The 17,926-nt window shown below is 39.3% G+C and overlaps 2 protein-coding genes across 4 annotated transcripts in view; one reads left to right on the top strand and one right to left on the bottom strand.

Moving 5' to 3' along the window:
- The first annotated feature begins 1,221 nt into the window (after positions 1-1,221).
- ETFALPHA (electron transfer flavoprotein alpha) lies at positions 1,222-7,925 on the top strand. Of its 2 annotated transcripts, none has more exons than XM_078584756.1 (9): positions 1,222-1,350; positions 1,459-1,572; positions 1,809-1,991; positions 2,398-2,609; positions 3,992-4,149; positions 5,564-5,722; positions 6,569-6,621; positions 7,082-7,222; positions 7,687-7,925. In XM_078584756.1, the coding sequence occupies exons 2-9, from the start codon at positions 1,465-1,467 to the stop codon at positions 7,774-7,776; spliced, it is 1,104 nt and encodes a 367-aa protein (XP_078440882.1). In that variant the 5' UTR covers positions 1,222-1,350; positions 1,459-1,464; the 3' UTR covers positions 7,777-7,925. The 2 variants fall into 2 exon arrangements, with proteins under 2 accessions (XP_078440882.1, XP_078440890.1); XM_078584764.1 differs by having other exon boundaries at positions 1,257-1,350; positions 1,432-1,572.
- Positions 7,926-10,724: 2,799 nt separating this feature from the next.
- Positions 10,725-17,926, bottom strand: part of RECQSIM (RECQ helicase SIM) — a 45,357-nt gene continuing 38,155 nt past the window's right edge. For both annotated transcript variants that reach the window (XM_078584750.1, XM_078584751.1), the window contains exons 15-19: positions 13,173-13,260; positions 12,172-12,252; positions 11,636-11,728; positions 11,226-11,422; positions 10,725-10,922 (exon numbers count right to left, since the gene is read on the bottom strand). In XM_078584750.1, coding sequence (XP_078440876.1) covers positions 10,907-10,922; positions 11,226-11,422; positions 11,636-11,728; positions 12,172-12,252; positions 13,173-13,260 — 475 coding nt within the window. In that variant the 3' untranslated portion in view covers positions 10,725-10,906. The remainder of the gene's footprint in view (positions 10,923-11,225; positions 11,423-11,635; positions 11,729-12,171; positions 12,253-13,172; positions 13,261-17,926) is intronic.

Genomic DNA, 17,926 nt, shown 5'->3' with positions numbered 1-17,926 from the left:
GGTGCCGAGGTACGCGAGGATTCTTCCACCACCATCAGATTTGATTTGAATATCTCTTTCTTTCCTTAAAATTCTTCCTTTCGTGAGATTTCCCGCGAACGTGAATTCGAGTATTGGATTTGGTGCTTTGGCATCGTCGCGGTGGTTGAAGACAGTACTTTCACCCTCGACGAGGAACGGGGCTGTACACCATTATTTCATCGGTTTTAGATTTTCGAATTCGATCGTGTGAATTTTGCGGTCTGTTTTATCCCTCTACCCAAACCCGTCCTGCATTCTCCACCATCATTGACATACCCGTCTCCCTATTCGTCTCTCCCCTAGTCGTCCAGCATCTTCCACCCGTTTTCGTCATTCCCATCTTCCTTAGTTTTCCTACATCACCAACTTAGAGAGGTTATATAAGAATATAATTAATCCATCATTGTGCAGCTGTTTGAATGGATCAACGTGCGCATGGAGCAGTAGGAGAGATGTTTGAATTATGAAGTGGCCCTTTTAATATATAAAGCTAAATCTTTTTTTTCTTCCATATGGGATAACATGATTTAGAGTTTAACAGCAAACTCCGAATCCTTTTATCCCATATGGAAAATACATATGGAAAATACATCTCGAAGTTTTACATATGCTGTTAAACTCCACATGGAAGAAAACAAAAAAGATTTAGTTGTATATATTAGTCGAGGTGGAAAATACATCAAAAGTGTACTGCGGTGATGTACACAAACCACGTGATAATAAATATCAATTTTTAATGTCGACACCAGATATTGATATCCGGATACCGGTTCCGATATCTAGATATCGGAATACAATATCCAGTATCCGATACACGTATCGTCCTTATCCCTCTGATATTCGTCTTCGATATCTGTCTAGACCTAAAGGACGGATATTGACCGATATCCGATATCCGATATCAAACACCGTCCCGGTTTTTTTCCGGATATCGGATATCGGTTGTCAGATAACGGATATTGGATGGATATCAGTTGGACAATCACTAATCGTCACGTCCTTCGAGGCCAGTGAGGCCAGACATCATATTCACTAGGAATTAATGAGAGTATTTTACCTGAATGTGGAGTAGAAACAGACTCACTCTGCAAGGGGCAGGCAGTCGAGTAATTTGAGGAATAAATAAACCAATTCAAATAAGAAATGTTTTAATATTTTAAAAGAAATATTAAAATAGGAGGGACGAAACTCAGGTATAAATATCCCAGCTCTTTTGCTAGCTGATCTTCCAATTCGACTATCGGGGGAGTTTGATCGCCAGCTTGGGTGAAGATCGACGGAAGTAGACGTGTTGATCTGGTTAAATGTTGCGTTCGATCTGCGTATAGAGTACGTAAATTCCATTTTTGTACAGGAATTCGTTGAAGAAATAGGGTTCAGTGATCGGTTATTTCCTATCCGTCACGATAGCGGTGAAGCCATTGATTTTGAATTCAGCTTCGAATGGCGTGGCGTTCGACGGTGATTAGGGCTCTGACGCGTCCTGCCTCCGATCCGTGCGCGACTTCCTGTTTATCGACGACATTGCGGAGAGGATTATTCTATCGTCTTGTAAGGACCTTGATTCCGCCATTTAATTGGAAATTTAATTTGTCAAATTTAGTTGAAATTTCATTCTACTTCATGTTCGTGCGGTAAACTTCTTTGGACAAACTAGATGCATGCGAGTTGTTGTTTTCTGTCCGGATTGTCTCCCCTTGCATTGGTGTTTTTTAATTGTTTTGGATGAAACATTATAGATGAGCGTTGAGGAATTTTTTAAGTTGCAGCTCCGTATAATTCTGTAGGCTACTACGCTTGTTTTTGCCGAACATGAAGGAGGGCTTGTTAAACAGTCGTCTATTAATGCAATAGAGGCAGCGGGAGCCATCAGTAAGGAAAATTCAGTTTCTGTTCTTTTGGCTGGTGCGGGTTCAAGCCTCCAAAAAGCGGCTTCTCATGCTGCCTCTATCCACTCTTTGGTTTCACAGGTAAGACTCTTTTCTTACACTACTCCTTTCCCGAAGTAGATTTCTGGCCTCAAAGGCCCATCCTTATAACAATATTAACTTCTGTGTTCTTGAATTAATAATTGAACTCTGCGTTTTTTTGTCTCTGATGATAAATGTAAATCATGGTGCTCATTCGATTTAAGTTTGTTTTCACCTTTCACTCTAAAGCTATTATCAAGCCTGATTTTCGATGCTCAATCTAATAATTTTGTGTCTCCCATACGCAATTTCGCAAGCTGATTCTCACAGGGAGTATCTCTCTTGGGAGATCTCTTTATACCATCTTCTCTTATTGGTTTTTATCTATAATGCACCTGTTCTATAGTCGAAATTTCAATTCTTTGCCATTGTTAGTCAAAACATTTATGAGTTTTGCATTTTTCAGGTGATTGTTGCAGATTCAGATATGTTCTTGCACCCTGTTGCAGAAACATATGGAGAACTAGTCAAACTAGTTTATCAAAAGGGTGGCTATTCATACATCATAGCTGCTTCAAATTCGTTTGGGAAGAACATAATGCCAAGAGCCGCAGCCCTTTTAGATGTTTCTCCCATAACGGATGTCATTGAAGTGCTTGGCTCTAAGACATTTGTCAGGTTTTCCTGGATCTTTCATTATATCGAATAAATAAACCCATTTGTAAATTTATTCGGGAGAAAATTTGGGAGAACAGAGCATGTAGATATATATATTATTACTGCACTAGATCTTTTGATCATTTTTTATCCTTCACTCATTCTGCATGGTATTGGAATTTTGGTCTGCATGGAATATGCAAGCTCACAATGGTTTTTTCTTGGCGAAAGATAGGGGAGATCGCACAAAATCGGTGACCCTCCTGTTGTGATAAATATATATGATCGTTATGTACACATAAGGCCTAATAGGCCGCCCCGTGCCCTTGGCACGGTCTTTTAAACCATGTAGAGGTAAAACATGCATCTGCTTGTACAACAGCGTACGTCGATGCTTCCCATCCGTTGAAGATAACTTTGTTCCTGTGCAGCCATAATGCCCAGAGCACTACAAAGGTTCTTCCATGGTCATCTTGCCCACTGAGTGCACCACCCTGTATAGAATCCCAGAAGGCCTTCTCTGGGGAGACATCCATCCTTGGGATTGGCTGATGGGTTCACACTGCTCGGGCAAATGAACACTCGAAGAAGATATAGGTGCAGTCTTCCTTGCTGCTTGTGCACATAGCACACTCCGTTGAGGCTTCTCGGAGCCATCTTTTCCTGACGACCTTGGCCACTAATCTTCGTTGAAAAAGCAGCCAACAGAAAAATCTCAGCTTAAAGTGGATCTTTTTTCTCAAAATTGTACGAAATGCATGGATGATCCTTGGTTTTTCCGCTATGTGTCTGCGGCGGAGCCTCACATAAGCATCTCAAACAGAGAAGGATGTGCGTATCCAACCCCACCTGTGTTGTGTTCTTCCTAGTGGGCGTAGGTGGGCAAGGGTCTGTTGGATCCTCATATATTCTTCTACTCTTTGGTCAGATAGGGTGTCTCCCAGGCATGGAGTCCATGCACCATGCTAGCACTCCCATACCGTGGCCTGAGGAGTATGTGCAAGGGCAAACAGGTGTGGGAATTCTAACACAAAATGATGTGCTATCCACAGCTTGGCTTTGAAGAATACTTGGACTTGAGGAAACACCATCCTCATTCCCTGCTAGAAAGCAGAGAGCGCGTGGACCAGAGGCCCGCGACTCTCCCAGTCCAAGCTAGATCCATAGATGTCCTTCAGAATCTGTGTTGCCATATCTGTATCCTGTCCGATAAGTCTGGTCACCCATTTGGCCAGTAATGTCATGCTCAAATCTTGCATTTTCAATGCTCCACGAATTTTTGTCGCTATATCTTTATCTGAAATTTAATCAGAATATTTTTCCGGAGTAAGCCAACAATGGTTATAAATACTTAATTCTAACAGGAGTTGTCTTGATGATAGTCTAATTTGCGTTTTTGAAAGGCCAATATACGCAGGAAACGCTCTTTGCACTGTCAAATACACTGGCTCGAATCCATGCATACTGAACATAAGATCTACATCTTTCCCTGTGTCAATGACCGAGCAAAAAACTGATGCTGCTCCCATTTCCGAAGTTGACCTGTCACCATTGAAGGAAGGTGTGTGCTGTATTTTGTAGTGCAAGCGTGATGATATTTCAACCACAATTGTTTAATATTCCTTTAATTTAGCACTTGACTTTGGTTGACTATTACAAATGAATTTCTTAGAAATTTATTGTTAAATAATTCGTCATTTTATGAGTCCCTCTGATGGATTCTCTATTTCTGAAGAATTAATATCCTATGAAGAAAGAATAACTGATTTTTTTGAGTACTCGTAAATATCTTACCCTGTTAGGAAGAATCTGAAGTGGTGAGGCAAAAGTTTACTGCTCTCATATCCTTCATGAATCGTTCTTCTAGTGTCCAGGTTTTGGATTTCGCGTTAGTCAAGAAGAAAGGTGACAGCCACTTGATAAGCATGTGCTATTTTACAAACAAACTTCAAGTTAAGACGAAACTTTAAAAGTAACAAAAATGGAACAGAGTAGCTATGAAGGTGAGGGAGAAATGGTACAAAGTCCAAGGGTTACAGCTTTGGAACCATCTGCATGGGTATGGGAAGGAAGAATCTGATGTCATAAATTGGATGAGCAATTGCCAAATGTATCAGCCATATGAAATGGGCCCACTAGAGGTATAAAAAAAATAATTCTAATGAGCCCTTATGAAATGGACTCATAAGGATACATTTACAGTAAACATAAAATACAAGGTTAAATAAAATAAGGATTACTCTGGGCTGACGGTGAGTGGACCAAATGTCAAGATCATCCCATGCAGTGCAGCATGAGCCGTCAGAGGATACCCATGATGGTCATAACATGAATCTGATATGTAACTTCAGCAAGGCGTACAGAAGAAGACAATTCTGGAGGGTGTGAAGAGACACAGCAAGTGCCATTTAAAACTATACGCACGACTATAAATAAGACTGTTGGGGGAGGAGTCTTTTTCTTCAAGATTTCCAAAAGCAGGAGCAGGAGCTGGAACAGATGAAAGGCACATTCCTGATGACCAGGAGGGAAGATCCAGATTGAATCTCTATCTTTTCTATACTTCTACATTTATCATCTTTTCTGAATGAGACTTGTGAGCGGACTCATTTCTCTACTGTCATCGACCGTTCTTCCATCTGAATAGGTTTCGAGTTGCTGGATCTGCTCATTAAGGTTGATGCTATAACAGAATCCTTTGAGTGGTTCTTACAAACAAAATGCTGAGACCGTTTACATCCACTACCACTTAGAAACTAGTGAAGTCGAGAACGATGCATCACCAGGACACTGAAGGAAAAAGTTGGCGCCTCTTTGAATTTTTTTCTTGGAGGGAAGTCTAAATTGTCTTGCTGATGGTAGTATCCACCATTTTGCTGGTGAATGTTCTATACATTTGGAAATGAAGCGTATGCATTCATCTCGTAAATCTTAATGTTTGGATGTAATGACTGCTTTGTTTTTGTTCTGAGCAGTGACTGTGGGGAAATCGAGATGGCTGAGTCATGCATCTCAGGAAACTGAACGTCCTGATCTTGGAAATGCACGCGTTGTTATTACGGGGGGTCGTGCCCTAAAAAGTGCCGATAACTTTAAATTACTCGAAAAGCTTGCTGACAAGCTTGGTGCAGCGGGTATGTCTCATTGTAAAACTCATGAATTATCTTTCTATTTATTTATTTATTTTTGTCATTTATGACTTCTATGTTTTCACCACCTTCCTTTTATTCATAGACTGACATCTGTCATTACTTTTTGATTTATATAAAGAAGAGATAAAGCCCCGGTTTTGTTGGTTTAGTCCTGGATGAGGTGGTGGATAGGGGCGAAAGGATGGGATTATGCTTTTTGGCCTAGACCCGTCCACGTCCATGTGTACGGAGGGTCACCAAGTTGGGTGATCTTCTATTTTTTTCAAAAAAAAAAAAAAAAAGAGATAAAGCCCCGGTGAGAGGCATGCCACTAAAAAATACCTACACACTTTTGCAATTCGATGAAATAGTTTAATCCACTTAAAATCATATGATTACCCTGATATCCAACCAAACTTAACAGACCTCTTAGTTTGAGAAAATGTGAATCATAACCTAAATCTGTTTTTGAGGTGACGCTATAGTGTCACTTAAGGGAGAACTTCAAGAATGCAAAGAGAGAAATGCAGGAAAAATGTGAAAAGACCAAAATACTCCTGGTTGGTAAAAATAACGAAAATATCCACCTACTGGGATAAGATGACTAACATACCTTTAGATACGATGAGGATCATATCAGAAAGTCATGACGTAGACACACAACATCAGGAGTTCCTGTTGCACGAATTATACAGAGAATTTGTGTGAATGTGAAACAGTGTTTCATTTAGTGCAATATTCTATTTAATCCAGTGATATTTCCCCAAAATATACATTTTATTGATTACCAATCTTGGATATCTTTGTCCATCTTGTTACAAATAATTTGAACATAAATATCTTGCACAGTTGGAGCTACGCGAGCTGCTGTCGACGCTGGTTTTGTTCCTAATGAGCTCCAGGTAAGTAAATATGTCTTTTTGTGGATAGTAACTACATAACTATGGTTATTACCTCCATCCTACATTTTTTTTGATATTCTCGTATTCATTCTACTCTCTTCAGAATGTTGAGTCGTTAAATTTATTATTAATGTCAGCAGGGACATTTATGTTTTCTGTTTTACCTTGTATCCCCATTTCCTATTCCCCCTTATTTCCTATTTCTGTTATTTTCTCTTTTGGGCTATTTCTATTATTAGCCCAATACGTGTATACCATAACCTGGTATTTAAACCAGGACTGTTAAGTGAAAGAACTAATATTGTTATTGTTTTATACCAGCCCTCACTTTCCTAGGGTTTCTAGAGGAGACGAGATTCACAATCAAGATCTGGAGACATTTTTGTTGTCATCATATTCTTAGGGATTATGAAGAAAGATATAAAGGTGCTTATTTATTTAAAAATTATACATATTTCAGGTTGGACAAACGGGGAAGGTAGTTGCTCCAGAGCTGTACATGGCTTTTGGTGTATCTGGGGCTATTCAGCATCTCGCTGGGATGAGAGACTCGAAAGTGATTGTGGCAGTGAACAAAGATGCCGATGCGCCTATTTTCCAGGTGGCACTTGCAACCCAGAGAAAGAGAGAGAAAGATGGGGGAGGGAGAGAGATATACAGAGAGATAGAGAGAGAGAGAGCAGAGAGAGACAGAGAGAACAGAGAGCAGACAGAGAGAGAAACAGAGTGATATAGAGAGAAAGAGAGAGCAGACAAAAACATACTTATAGAGAGAGATATGTAGAGAGAGACAGACTGACAGATAGAAAGATATAGAGAGAGAAACAGACTGGTAGAGAGAGACGCACAGACAAGGAAGGGAGGGAGAGAGCATACATATAGAAAGATCAGACAGAGACTAGAGAGAGCAGACCGAGAGAACGAGAGAGCAAACAGAGAGAGAAACATGAGAGATATAGAGAGACAGACAGAGGCAGTCACAGTTAGATCGATAGATAGATAGACAGAGGTACATGGGGTCATTCTCCCCGATAGGTTTTCATTTGATTTGCTGTCTAAATGCAGGTTGCAGATTATGGGCTCGTTGCAGACCTATTTCAGGTCATACCTGAGCTTATTGAGAAGCTGCCGGAGAAGCTAATTGAGAAGAAGTGATTCCGACTGTACTGCTTGGAAGCCTAACTCAATATTCTTGATGGCGACCCAGAAACCATTGTGCAGGATCTGAAATAGAGGTGAGTTGTTCCTCTTTACTAATAAGATCTTCATCTTCTATTAGAAAAAAAAGAATAATTTTTTTTTTATGGTTTCCTTGGACAATTTCCTCTCTGATTCATTTGTAAGAAAATTACACTCCCAGAAATTTATAAGATAAATACATGAAAACTAGACTTGAAGTCTTGGTACAAGTGACCAAACAAAGTGAGAAAGGAAATTGTGAAAAACCCATTAAAGTGGTTGATAATATAAGGGGTAGGCGATCGGATTGGTTTTGGCTTGGATCAAGATAGGATTGAAAGATTTGATCCATCAAACTGTGATCAGGACTAGGTTGGTTGACTCGATCAAGATTGGGCGAAAACAGCAGATTTGATCAAAGAGGGCTGTTTGTTCAGATTGACTGGTTGTTCTGATTGGCCCGGTATGGGCTGAGGGGTCTAATCAAGTGCTGCTACATGGAAAACCTGATTTACAGTATAGAGTTGACGTCTCCTACTCAAGCACCCCAGAATACTAGGAGATTACTCAATTCATGATAAACATGTAAGCACGTTCTAACATGTTTAAAGATGAAAAATAGCGCCCTTACTATCACAGCTATAGCTTTTAGAACAATTTGGTAAGTGCTTGAATTTCAAGGCTTACCAAACTCCTTAATGTGTTCCACTGGATGCTCAATTCTATAATTGCCAATCTTGTACTGTTGAAGAAAAATTATCCTGCTCAAAGATGAAAAATAGTGCTCTTGCCATCAGCAATAACTTTGAGCACAGTTGGTAAGCGTTTGATTCTAACATGGTATAGAGCCAAATGGCAGTTTTTAATCCCAAATCCAACACACAGCACTCTTGGGCTATAAATAGGCCAGCACCAAGTGTTGTGGGGGAGTGTTTAAGAACAACATTATGCCAAAAGATGAAAAATAGCACCCTTGCTATCAGCTATAGCTTTTAGCACAGTTGGTAAGTGCTTGAATTTCAAGGCTTACCCAACTCCTTTGTTCATCAGCACTAATGCACCAGATCATACCATCACTAATGTACCAGATCATGCCAGCAATAATAGCATTCATACCAGCACTAATGCGCTGGATCCCATCAGAACTCCCAAGTCAATATTAAACCTTAAAAATATTGTAAACAACCTCAACTTATCTTCAAATTTTACAACAAAAATCGTAAAAAATTATTTATAACTTAGACACGATTGTCTTTATTCTCTAATGCATGCCTACACTATCTTCATTATTTTATCATATACAAATTATTTAAATAATGCGGTCAACATTGGGCATCTCATATATTGTATTAATCGACTGCTATTATATTAAACATTGGAAATTTTATGTATGAACTCAAAGATTTTAAGTAATAACATCTTCAATTTGCCTTATTTCTTTGTTTGGTAAATTCCTAAGATCATATGGTCACTTCCCATTTGTTGATCATAAGTTCAGCCAAGTCCGAATACATTGGCCAGTGGTTGACCATGACATTAGGACTTTGGTCATTTTGAATATTCATTAAACACTAACCTACATTCTCAAAACGAGATCTCCCTAAAATAAATGCAATCTAGACTAATATTGTAGATATTAATCTACATTCACGTCACATTTAGCTTCTGAAATTAATATTTTAGATATTTTAGTAGTACGACCCATTGAATTGACATCATAGTGAAGTGACAATGTCAATTTGGAAGAACATAACAAATAAAAATTGTCTCGGGATTTGTCTATTCATGACCAGCAAAAGATTTACATGATAATAAATTAGTGCTGATACAGTTTTTCCTGAGTTGATTATCTGAGAAATTAAAATTTATTAGTTCTCATTTTGATTTCTTTCTGTTGTTGGAATTGATTAGCTCTGAGAATTGATTTTAGTTTCCTTCAATGCTCTCTCAACGACAATTGGAAGCAATTAGACATGAGTACAATTCCACACTTGGCATCTGCGCGGGACAACTAAATATATATTATTAATCAACCTAAAGACGGATCATAGTGTTTCAATATTGTATTAACGAATAACTAAATAACATGGTTAACTCTGAATTTATTTGGGAAGAGAGACTTAGGAAAGCAGGGGAGGATTCCCAACTTCCTAGGTTGAGTCTAGATCAATAAAGAAACTGTGTGAATGTGCTTAATTGGAAAATAGGCAAATCTATAGACATAATTGCACTGATATCCAAACACACAGAAAATAGCAAACCCAACTGAATATTGGCACAACATTTGATAATTAGAAATAAAACAACTAAAAAATGGCAGGCCAGCTATGAAGCCAAGTAAAATGGGTCCATATGATGAATGCAATAACTCATGAATTGTAGACTAATTTTTAGTTCCAAATAAACTTGTATGAATAAGCTTCGGCGCACATATTAATATACTGTACTAGTGAAAAGTTCTCCCAATATTTCCTCCATAGAAAACCCTCCTAATGTATTTCAGATTTCACAAGAGTTGGAAAAGACTGTCTAAGGAAGAGACGTGGAAGAGAATTTTGAGGAAGCACTCGTCTGTGGGCACAACTTATATCACTCAGTTTAAACACGTAAATAAATAATAGTTCAAGAAAGGATACACAGAGATGCTGAATAAAGTCTTAACCAGTCACAATTATGTGCATTAATTTCATCTTTAGCGTAAAAGGTTTGATTCTATCCTTGCTTATACCTGAGTTAAAATAAGAAATAAATAAATGCTGCGAATGGATACCTATGTTTGTGGAGGCTGGTAAACTGCTGCTGAACCAGGTCTTAACCAGGAACAATCTTCTAATTTTAGAACCAACTTCACATTTTGGATAAATCTGTAAATAATTTAAATCTAAAGAATATGCATGCGGAGGCTAGTATGTTGAGGAATCAAGTGTTAAACACAGTCATGCCATTAACTTCATCTTTTGGACAAATGGTTAGATTTCATCCTTGCTTATACCTGAGTAAAATAGAAAAGATATGTACGTGGAGACTCGTAAGTTGCTGATGAATCAGGTCTTAACCACGCACACTCATGCGGATTTACTTCCTCTTTTGGATCACATGTTTGATTTTATCCTCGCTTGTACCTGAATTAAATTAAGAAATAAAAAAACTGTTAAGAAAAGAAAAACATGTATGTGGAGGCTTTTATGCTGATGAATCAAGTCTTAACCACCCACAACCGTGTGAATTGACTTCATTTTTTGGCAGATATTCCAAGTAATTTTAATAGAAATCTGGAGCTAAAGAGTTAAAATTCTCTGTGAAAAGAAAAACATCACTAATGCTCATATTTTGGTCGTAATAAGTCATCTCATTAATAGAGAACAGAAAAATAATCATGTAGAAGTACACACGCTGACGTCAACGGCTTGGGTTTTTTCACTTACTTGTGGAGTAGATGTTGTCTACGGAGGCGAGGGTTGGCCCAATGGGAGAAAGAGGAGAATGGCTTGTTATGATGTTCTTGCTGTGGGACAATGAGCATGTCTGCTTGTGGGTATGCATACAGTGGCTGGTCGTCGCCTGACGTAAGAAACTTCATCCCCAGCTCCGTTGGCACCGGATGGGTTACCAGCATCTTTATCTGTAATATAACCAGTATGAATGTAGTTTCAAATGGTGTAAAACCCATAAAGAGTTATTCTTGTTTTCATCACTGGAGTTGATGATGGGGATGAGAGCGAAAACAAGGAAGAAAGAAAAAAAAATGTAAAATTGGGATATTGTGCAGGATTCTATGACTTCAATAATCAGGATTTTTAGATGCCATAGGGAGAAATTTAAGATGCGTGCATACCTCACCCCCTTTTTCCTTTATGAATCCCTTGTCGATTAGAATCCGTGCGAGGCCTTGCCACCATGATCGCTCATTCGAGGAGTATTTTTTATACTGAGGAGCAAAAAATTACATGAATTTCTTTCTTTTTTTCACGTTAAGAAAAAGTTTTAGAATTCAGAGAAATGATAAGTAATTTGATTTTATCCTCGCTCCTACCTGAATTAAAACTACAAAATAAATAAAGGTTAAATACGGATACTTAAGATGGAGTCGGGGATGCTGATTAAACAGGTTTAAACCACACAACCATACATCTTAGCTTCATATTTTGGTTAACACAATCAAAACTCGGAGCTAAAGAATGAAAATTCATTTTTTGGTGGAGAGAAAGATTAAAAAATATTTTTCATCTTATCTAAGCGGAATATTCAATGAAATAAAAAGTTTGGTCTTACTAAATCATGTTTATTCATGAAAAAAATCGTTCAATATTATTCATGTCAGAGTTTAATCATTAAATAAGGGCATAAAAGATAACAAATCCATGGATATACCTGCTCCCTTATTCCACTCAGGATCATCCTGAATTTGATATCTTCATCTTTCATTGGTAGCAGGCCCTCGTCAACATATTTCTGAAAAAAATCAAAGACTTTTTGAAGGTGAATGTCGGAATAGACACCAAGACACAGAGAATGAAATAAATTACCAAGTAATCTAAGGAAAAATGTAGGCATTTAACTTGAAGCAATAAAAGAAACAATGCCATGGCTTCATACAGCTCGGTGAAATTATACACATATATGTGTTATTAATGAGATTAATCTTGATGAATAAATCGTCCTTCAAGAACACTTCCAGCATCCAGTATGATTCTCAACAGAGAACACGACAAAATCCCAAAGCCCCGATTCTTGTTAATCACTCCAGAGAAGAGGAATACCCATTAAGATTATTGATTTTCTTTAACTTATGTTGCATAGGGTAATATAGACTTTATGTTATGGATTGAGATGATTCATTCTAAGGCGTGATCAAGAAGAATGTATTGCAGAAGAAGACATCCATGCAGCACATACAATAGGAGCAGTTTACCATTATTATTACTATTTCCCTTTCTTAGGATTCTTATCTGTTATGAGGTAGCACGTGAAATACTACTCTCACCCTCTGTTATCTCTTGGTTGAGCCCTTACAGGTATTTATGGCATTTGCAATAGTCTCATTTTGTTTATTTACATTGAAAAAAATAAGATTGTATAACTAAGCAGTATGGGACAAAATCTCGTAATGTCACCTCCATAAGTACTAAACAACAAAACAGAAAACGTGGAGGTACTAATCAAATAAGAGAGCTCCCAAAACGTCTTAGACGACCTGAGAAGTAGATGTTTCCCACCATCACTTATCCCCTAATTTTTTAGCTCACTTTTCTGTGATTGTGGAATAAATTAAAGCTTCAAAACTTATTTCCTTCGTTAAAAAGGAGAATAATCATCAACCTGAAGTAATAGGTAAATAGTTGAGAGGAAAAAATAATAGATGAAATGCTCACATAGTGCGCAGCAAGAATGTGCAAGAAGGCTTTTGCTTCGCCCTGGTAATTCTGCTCCACTGGATAACCATTACGACACACATCACACCTGCATTAAAATATTACCATATTGAATATTATTTTATAAATTTCAAGGATTAGCATATTTCATACAATGTTAAAAGAGTAAAGCATTAATGCAAATCTTACAAGGAAAAAAATATGCAACCAAGAAGCATTAATGCAGAAACGGAGGGAAAAAAAAATGTGGGACCAAAAATTGGATCATAAATATCTTCATACAATAGGCAATGATTTAACCAGATATTAAACAGCATCGTCAAGCGAGGAGCCCAGGTGCCCTGCTATTCAACAAAATATGAACGTCGATCCCGGCCCTAGCAGAAGGGCGACAGGTCATTCCAGAAGGCTATCGGAGAGGAGTAGACAGCTTTTGACTCCTGTAAGTGCTTTTTTTTTTTAACAATATAGAAGACCACCCGAAACCGGTGGCCTACCCGCTATCATTAACGATAAATTTTTTTGTACAAACAATGTACAATCAAACTCAAAATAGACTATCCTCTTCCTCCACCCCAAAACGACTTCAGCCCCCACATCGTGAGCGGCATTCTCCACCGCAGCCGCCCTCCCGTTAAACACTACCTCGTTTTGATGCAGCCATATCGTCCAGAGCACCGCGAGTATGTGGCCCCAATCAAGTCGAGTTCTGTGTATCGCGTCTGAAACTGAAGCCCCAAAGGCCTCATCTGAGGAGACTTCTGTGGCAGGCCTTACTAGTTGTCTCGTCGTCCCGAGCTGTTCCTCTGATTTTCAGATATGCATCTTTCACCAAGAAGGACGACCCCCGCCATATCCAACCATCTTGGGAATCAACTACCGGTCTGAAAGGTAGAAGTGACTAGTGAGGCATTGTCCATGCTATATATTCGCCTCATCAGGGCTTGTTATTATTTCAGTTCTAGGTTTTGCTATCCTTGACGAGGATATCATAGCATCAGAAGATGACTAGTAAGGCATTGTCTATAGCAGCAAATGGGGCTCATGGAGACCGAGATCCAAGGGAATCTCACAGCCTTCTGCCTGCTGTAATTCCCCCTGTTGCAGAGCCACTCCGATATAATGGGAGGAATTTTTCTCAGTGGGGTCAAATAGTGGAGCTTACTCTGATTGGGTGGAATGAGTGACCACCTGATTGCAAAAATGGCTCCTTCAGATCCCTTGTATAAATCCTGAAAGCGAGACGATGCAAATGTACATGTGTTCCTACTTAGCAGTATGACCAAGGATCAACTTCCCAAGATGTCATTTCTGAAGACAGCCAAGCAGATTTGGGATTATGTTCAAAAGAATGCTCTTAAAAAAGTAATCTTTGGAGGACATATGAGCTTGTCATTAGAGCTTGGAATCTACGACAAGTTGACAGAAGTGTAACCGATTATATGAATGAGCTTTAGGCCGTTTGGTAGGAATTGGGTCACTATCATCCAATTCTCAGTCCATATGAATGGGAGTATACTCTTCGAGACAGAATGTTCAAATTCTTGATGGGTTTAAAAACCCTGAATATAAATCTGTGAGGAGACAGATTTTACATCGAGAAAAGATTTCTGATCTGGAACAAGCTATCAATCTCATATTGGAGGAAGAAGGCCGATTACAAGTTTCCACTAATGCATTATAGGAAGAGACTGGCTTGAGACTGATGGCCAAGGTGAAGGGCCAGAAGACTGGAGCAGCAAACTCTAAAAGTGCAGATAAAGCTAATGGGCAAGAAGGGTATGAGGCATACCAAAGTCGTAAAGGTCAAGGAGGTAGGGTCAATAAGGTTCCCATTGTGTGTCATTACTGTAAACAGAGAGGGCATACCAAAGACAACAGCTGGGATTTTGAAACGAACCTTGATCTAGGTTCATATCGGGAGGAGGTTGGAGGACGAGGCGAGGTGGAAGTTCCCGGGGTAGGAGAGTCAAAACGGGAATGATAGGAGGGGTCGAACAGATGGGGCAGGGATCGACCAGGAACGAGCCACCTGATGACGCGGTGAAGGGTTGACGATCACGGGGACGGGGATCGTCGGAGACTAGAAGAGAACCGAACGACAAGGGTAGGGATCGGATGGGAGGGGAGCTGGCTGAAGATCCTGTGAGACGATCACGGGGATGGGGGATCACTGGAAGCTCAAGGGGACGGGACCGAGACAGGGAGGATTGAGATAGTGAGCCAAGAGGCTGATCTTACCATAAGTCTTGACTGCCCTCCTCAAGGGAGGGCCACACATATTTATAAGGAAATGAAGCAATCTACCCTAAACATGAGATGACTAAAATGACCCTAGTGGGCTAAAATGCCTAAGATACCCTTGGGGGTAGAGGATCGTATCAGATTTGCACCCCCAACCTCCAATAATTCAAGCTCATTCTGCACACACCAGGGGAAGTAATCCAGGAGAAGCTGAATTATCTGACCAAGGGACAGTAAAATATGTGGTGAAATCCAACACTGATGAAGTTAGCTATCTCACAGAAGAGCTTGTGAAGTTGAAGGTCCTGGTCAGCTCTACGTCCATGACCAGCACAATTACCAGATCAGGTAATTCATCTTACCCAGAAAACCAAATTTACCAAGATTAGATTCTTGATTCTGGAGCAACAGACCATATGACTCCTTATCATGCCAAATTCTATACATACTCCCCTTATGACTGAGTTAAAAAAGTATTCACTGCAGGAGAAGCACTACCCCTCACATGCATGGGTAATGTAAACGTTGAAAGTGTGGGAATTATTAAGAATGTTCTCCATGTACCTAGCTAAAGGGCTCGATTAATTTCACCCCAGCGTCTAGCTCGGGATACTGGATGTACACTAGTTTTTTATCCTACTGGGTGTTTTGTTTATGACACGGCCACGAACCAGAAGATTTCACCCTTTGAAGAACGAAATGGGCTGATTTACATCAAGGACGAATGGAAGGCATGGATGATGGTGGATGCTCAGAAGCTTGGAGAGAAGAGAAGCAATCAACTTGAAGAATTTAAACTCTTACATTTTCTTTTGGGACATCCAGCTTTTGTATTAATGGAGAAAATGTTTCCTTTTTTTGCTAAAGACCTTGAAATATCTAAAGTTGTGTGAATCTTGCCAATGTGCCAAACATCAGCGAGCATCGTATAATGGGAATGATGAAAGAAGTGGGATTCCATTCTCTGGTCCATGGTGATGTATGGGGACCATCACCTGTCACATCATTGACAGGGGTAAGATGGTTTCTTATTCTGGTCGATGACTGTACACGGTTAACCTGGGTACATCTCCTTAAGCAGAAATCAGAAGTGGTAAAAGTAATCAAGGACTTCGACATACGAATTAAGACTCAGTTTGGCGTGTGTACATAAATTTCCATCAGATAAGGCAACAGATTTCTTCAACAATACCTTGTCCTCCTTCGTGGAACAGAGAATAGTACATGAATCGTCATGTGTATATACACAACAACAAAATGGAGTTGCAGAGAGAAAGATTGGCCATGTGGTGAATACAGCTTGAACGCCCCTCTTACATCAAACTGTTCCCAAGCTCTACTGGGGTGAGGCTATATTGACTGCAGTGCATTTAATTAATCGGTTACCATCAAGAATACTGAATTATGACAGTCCAGTTGAGACCCTTTCTAAGTGTTTTTCCCATATTGACTTAAGGACTAAGCTAAAGCCCAGAGTATTTGGCTGCACAGCCTTCGTTCATATACACAGTCAAGTGGATAAATTCAGTCCACGAGCAGTTAGATGTGTATTCATTGGGTTCTCACAAGAAATAAAGGGTACAAATGCTATGATCCTACATCAAAGAAGTTCTATATATCAGCATATGTCACATTTGATGAGAAGAAAGCATTTTTCTCAGGTGAACTAGCAGAAAATGTTCAAACTGCATTCCCTGCAAGAATAATCAGCACTGCGTACAAGAATAATGAACTACTGGAGCCTAGACAGTCGCCAGTTGATATGGATCTGATTGATAATGTTACTGACAATAGAGCATCTGCAGAAGAAGGTCAAATGGAGGTGAAGAAACTTATCAGAACAAAGATGAAATAGTCTCACAGAATGAAGAAGTGACTCCTCAAGATGAGGACCGTCTAACTGAAGAAGTGACTTTTCCAAATCAGGATGATGATGCCGGGTGGCCTATTGCACTCAAGAAAGGAAAGAGAACATGTACTCAGGGAGTAAAATATCCCCTTTCACACGTTGTGACATATGACCGTACTTCTACCAAGTTTCGGACATTCCTCACAAAGATCGACTCCATCACTATTCCAAAGAATGTTAGAGAAGCTCTAGCGGATGATAGCTGGGTGGAAGCAATGAACACTGAAATGGAAGCTCTCAAGAAGAATGGTAAAAAACCTGTTCGATGTTGATGGGTACATCCTGTAAATTATAAAGCTGATGGATCCATAGAACGATATAAAGCCTGATTGGTGGCCAAAGGATATGCACAGTGCTATGGAATTGATTACAAAGAAACGTTTGCTCCAGTGGCCAAGTTGAATACATTGATTGCAGTGTCAGTGAGTCTGGGATGGAAATTACACCAAAATGATGTTTAAAATACTTCTTTACGCGAAGATTTGGATGAAGAAATTTACATGCACTTGCGTCATGGATATTATTCTGATATCTCGTGAAAAAATTTTCAGGTTGAATAAGATGTTGTATGGCCTCAAACAATCCCCAAGGCCATGGTTTG

Source organism: Wolffia australiana, chromosome 1, assembly GCF_029677425.1.
Source record: "Wolffia australiana isolate 7733 chromosome 1, ASM2967742v1".
Lineage (NCBI taxonomy): Eukaryota > Viridiplantae > Streptophyta > Magnoliopsida > Alismatales > Araceae > Wolffia > Wolffia australiana.
The sequence above is the reverse complement of the archived record's forward strand: the minus strand, read 5'-3'. Positions and strand labels throughout refer to the sequence as shown.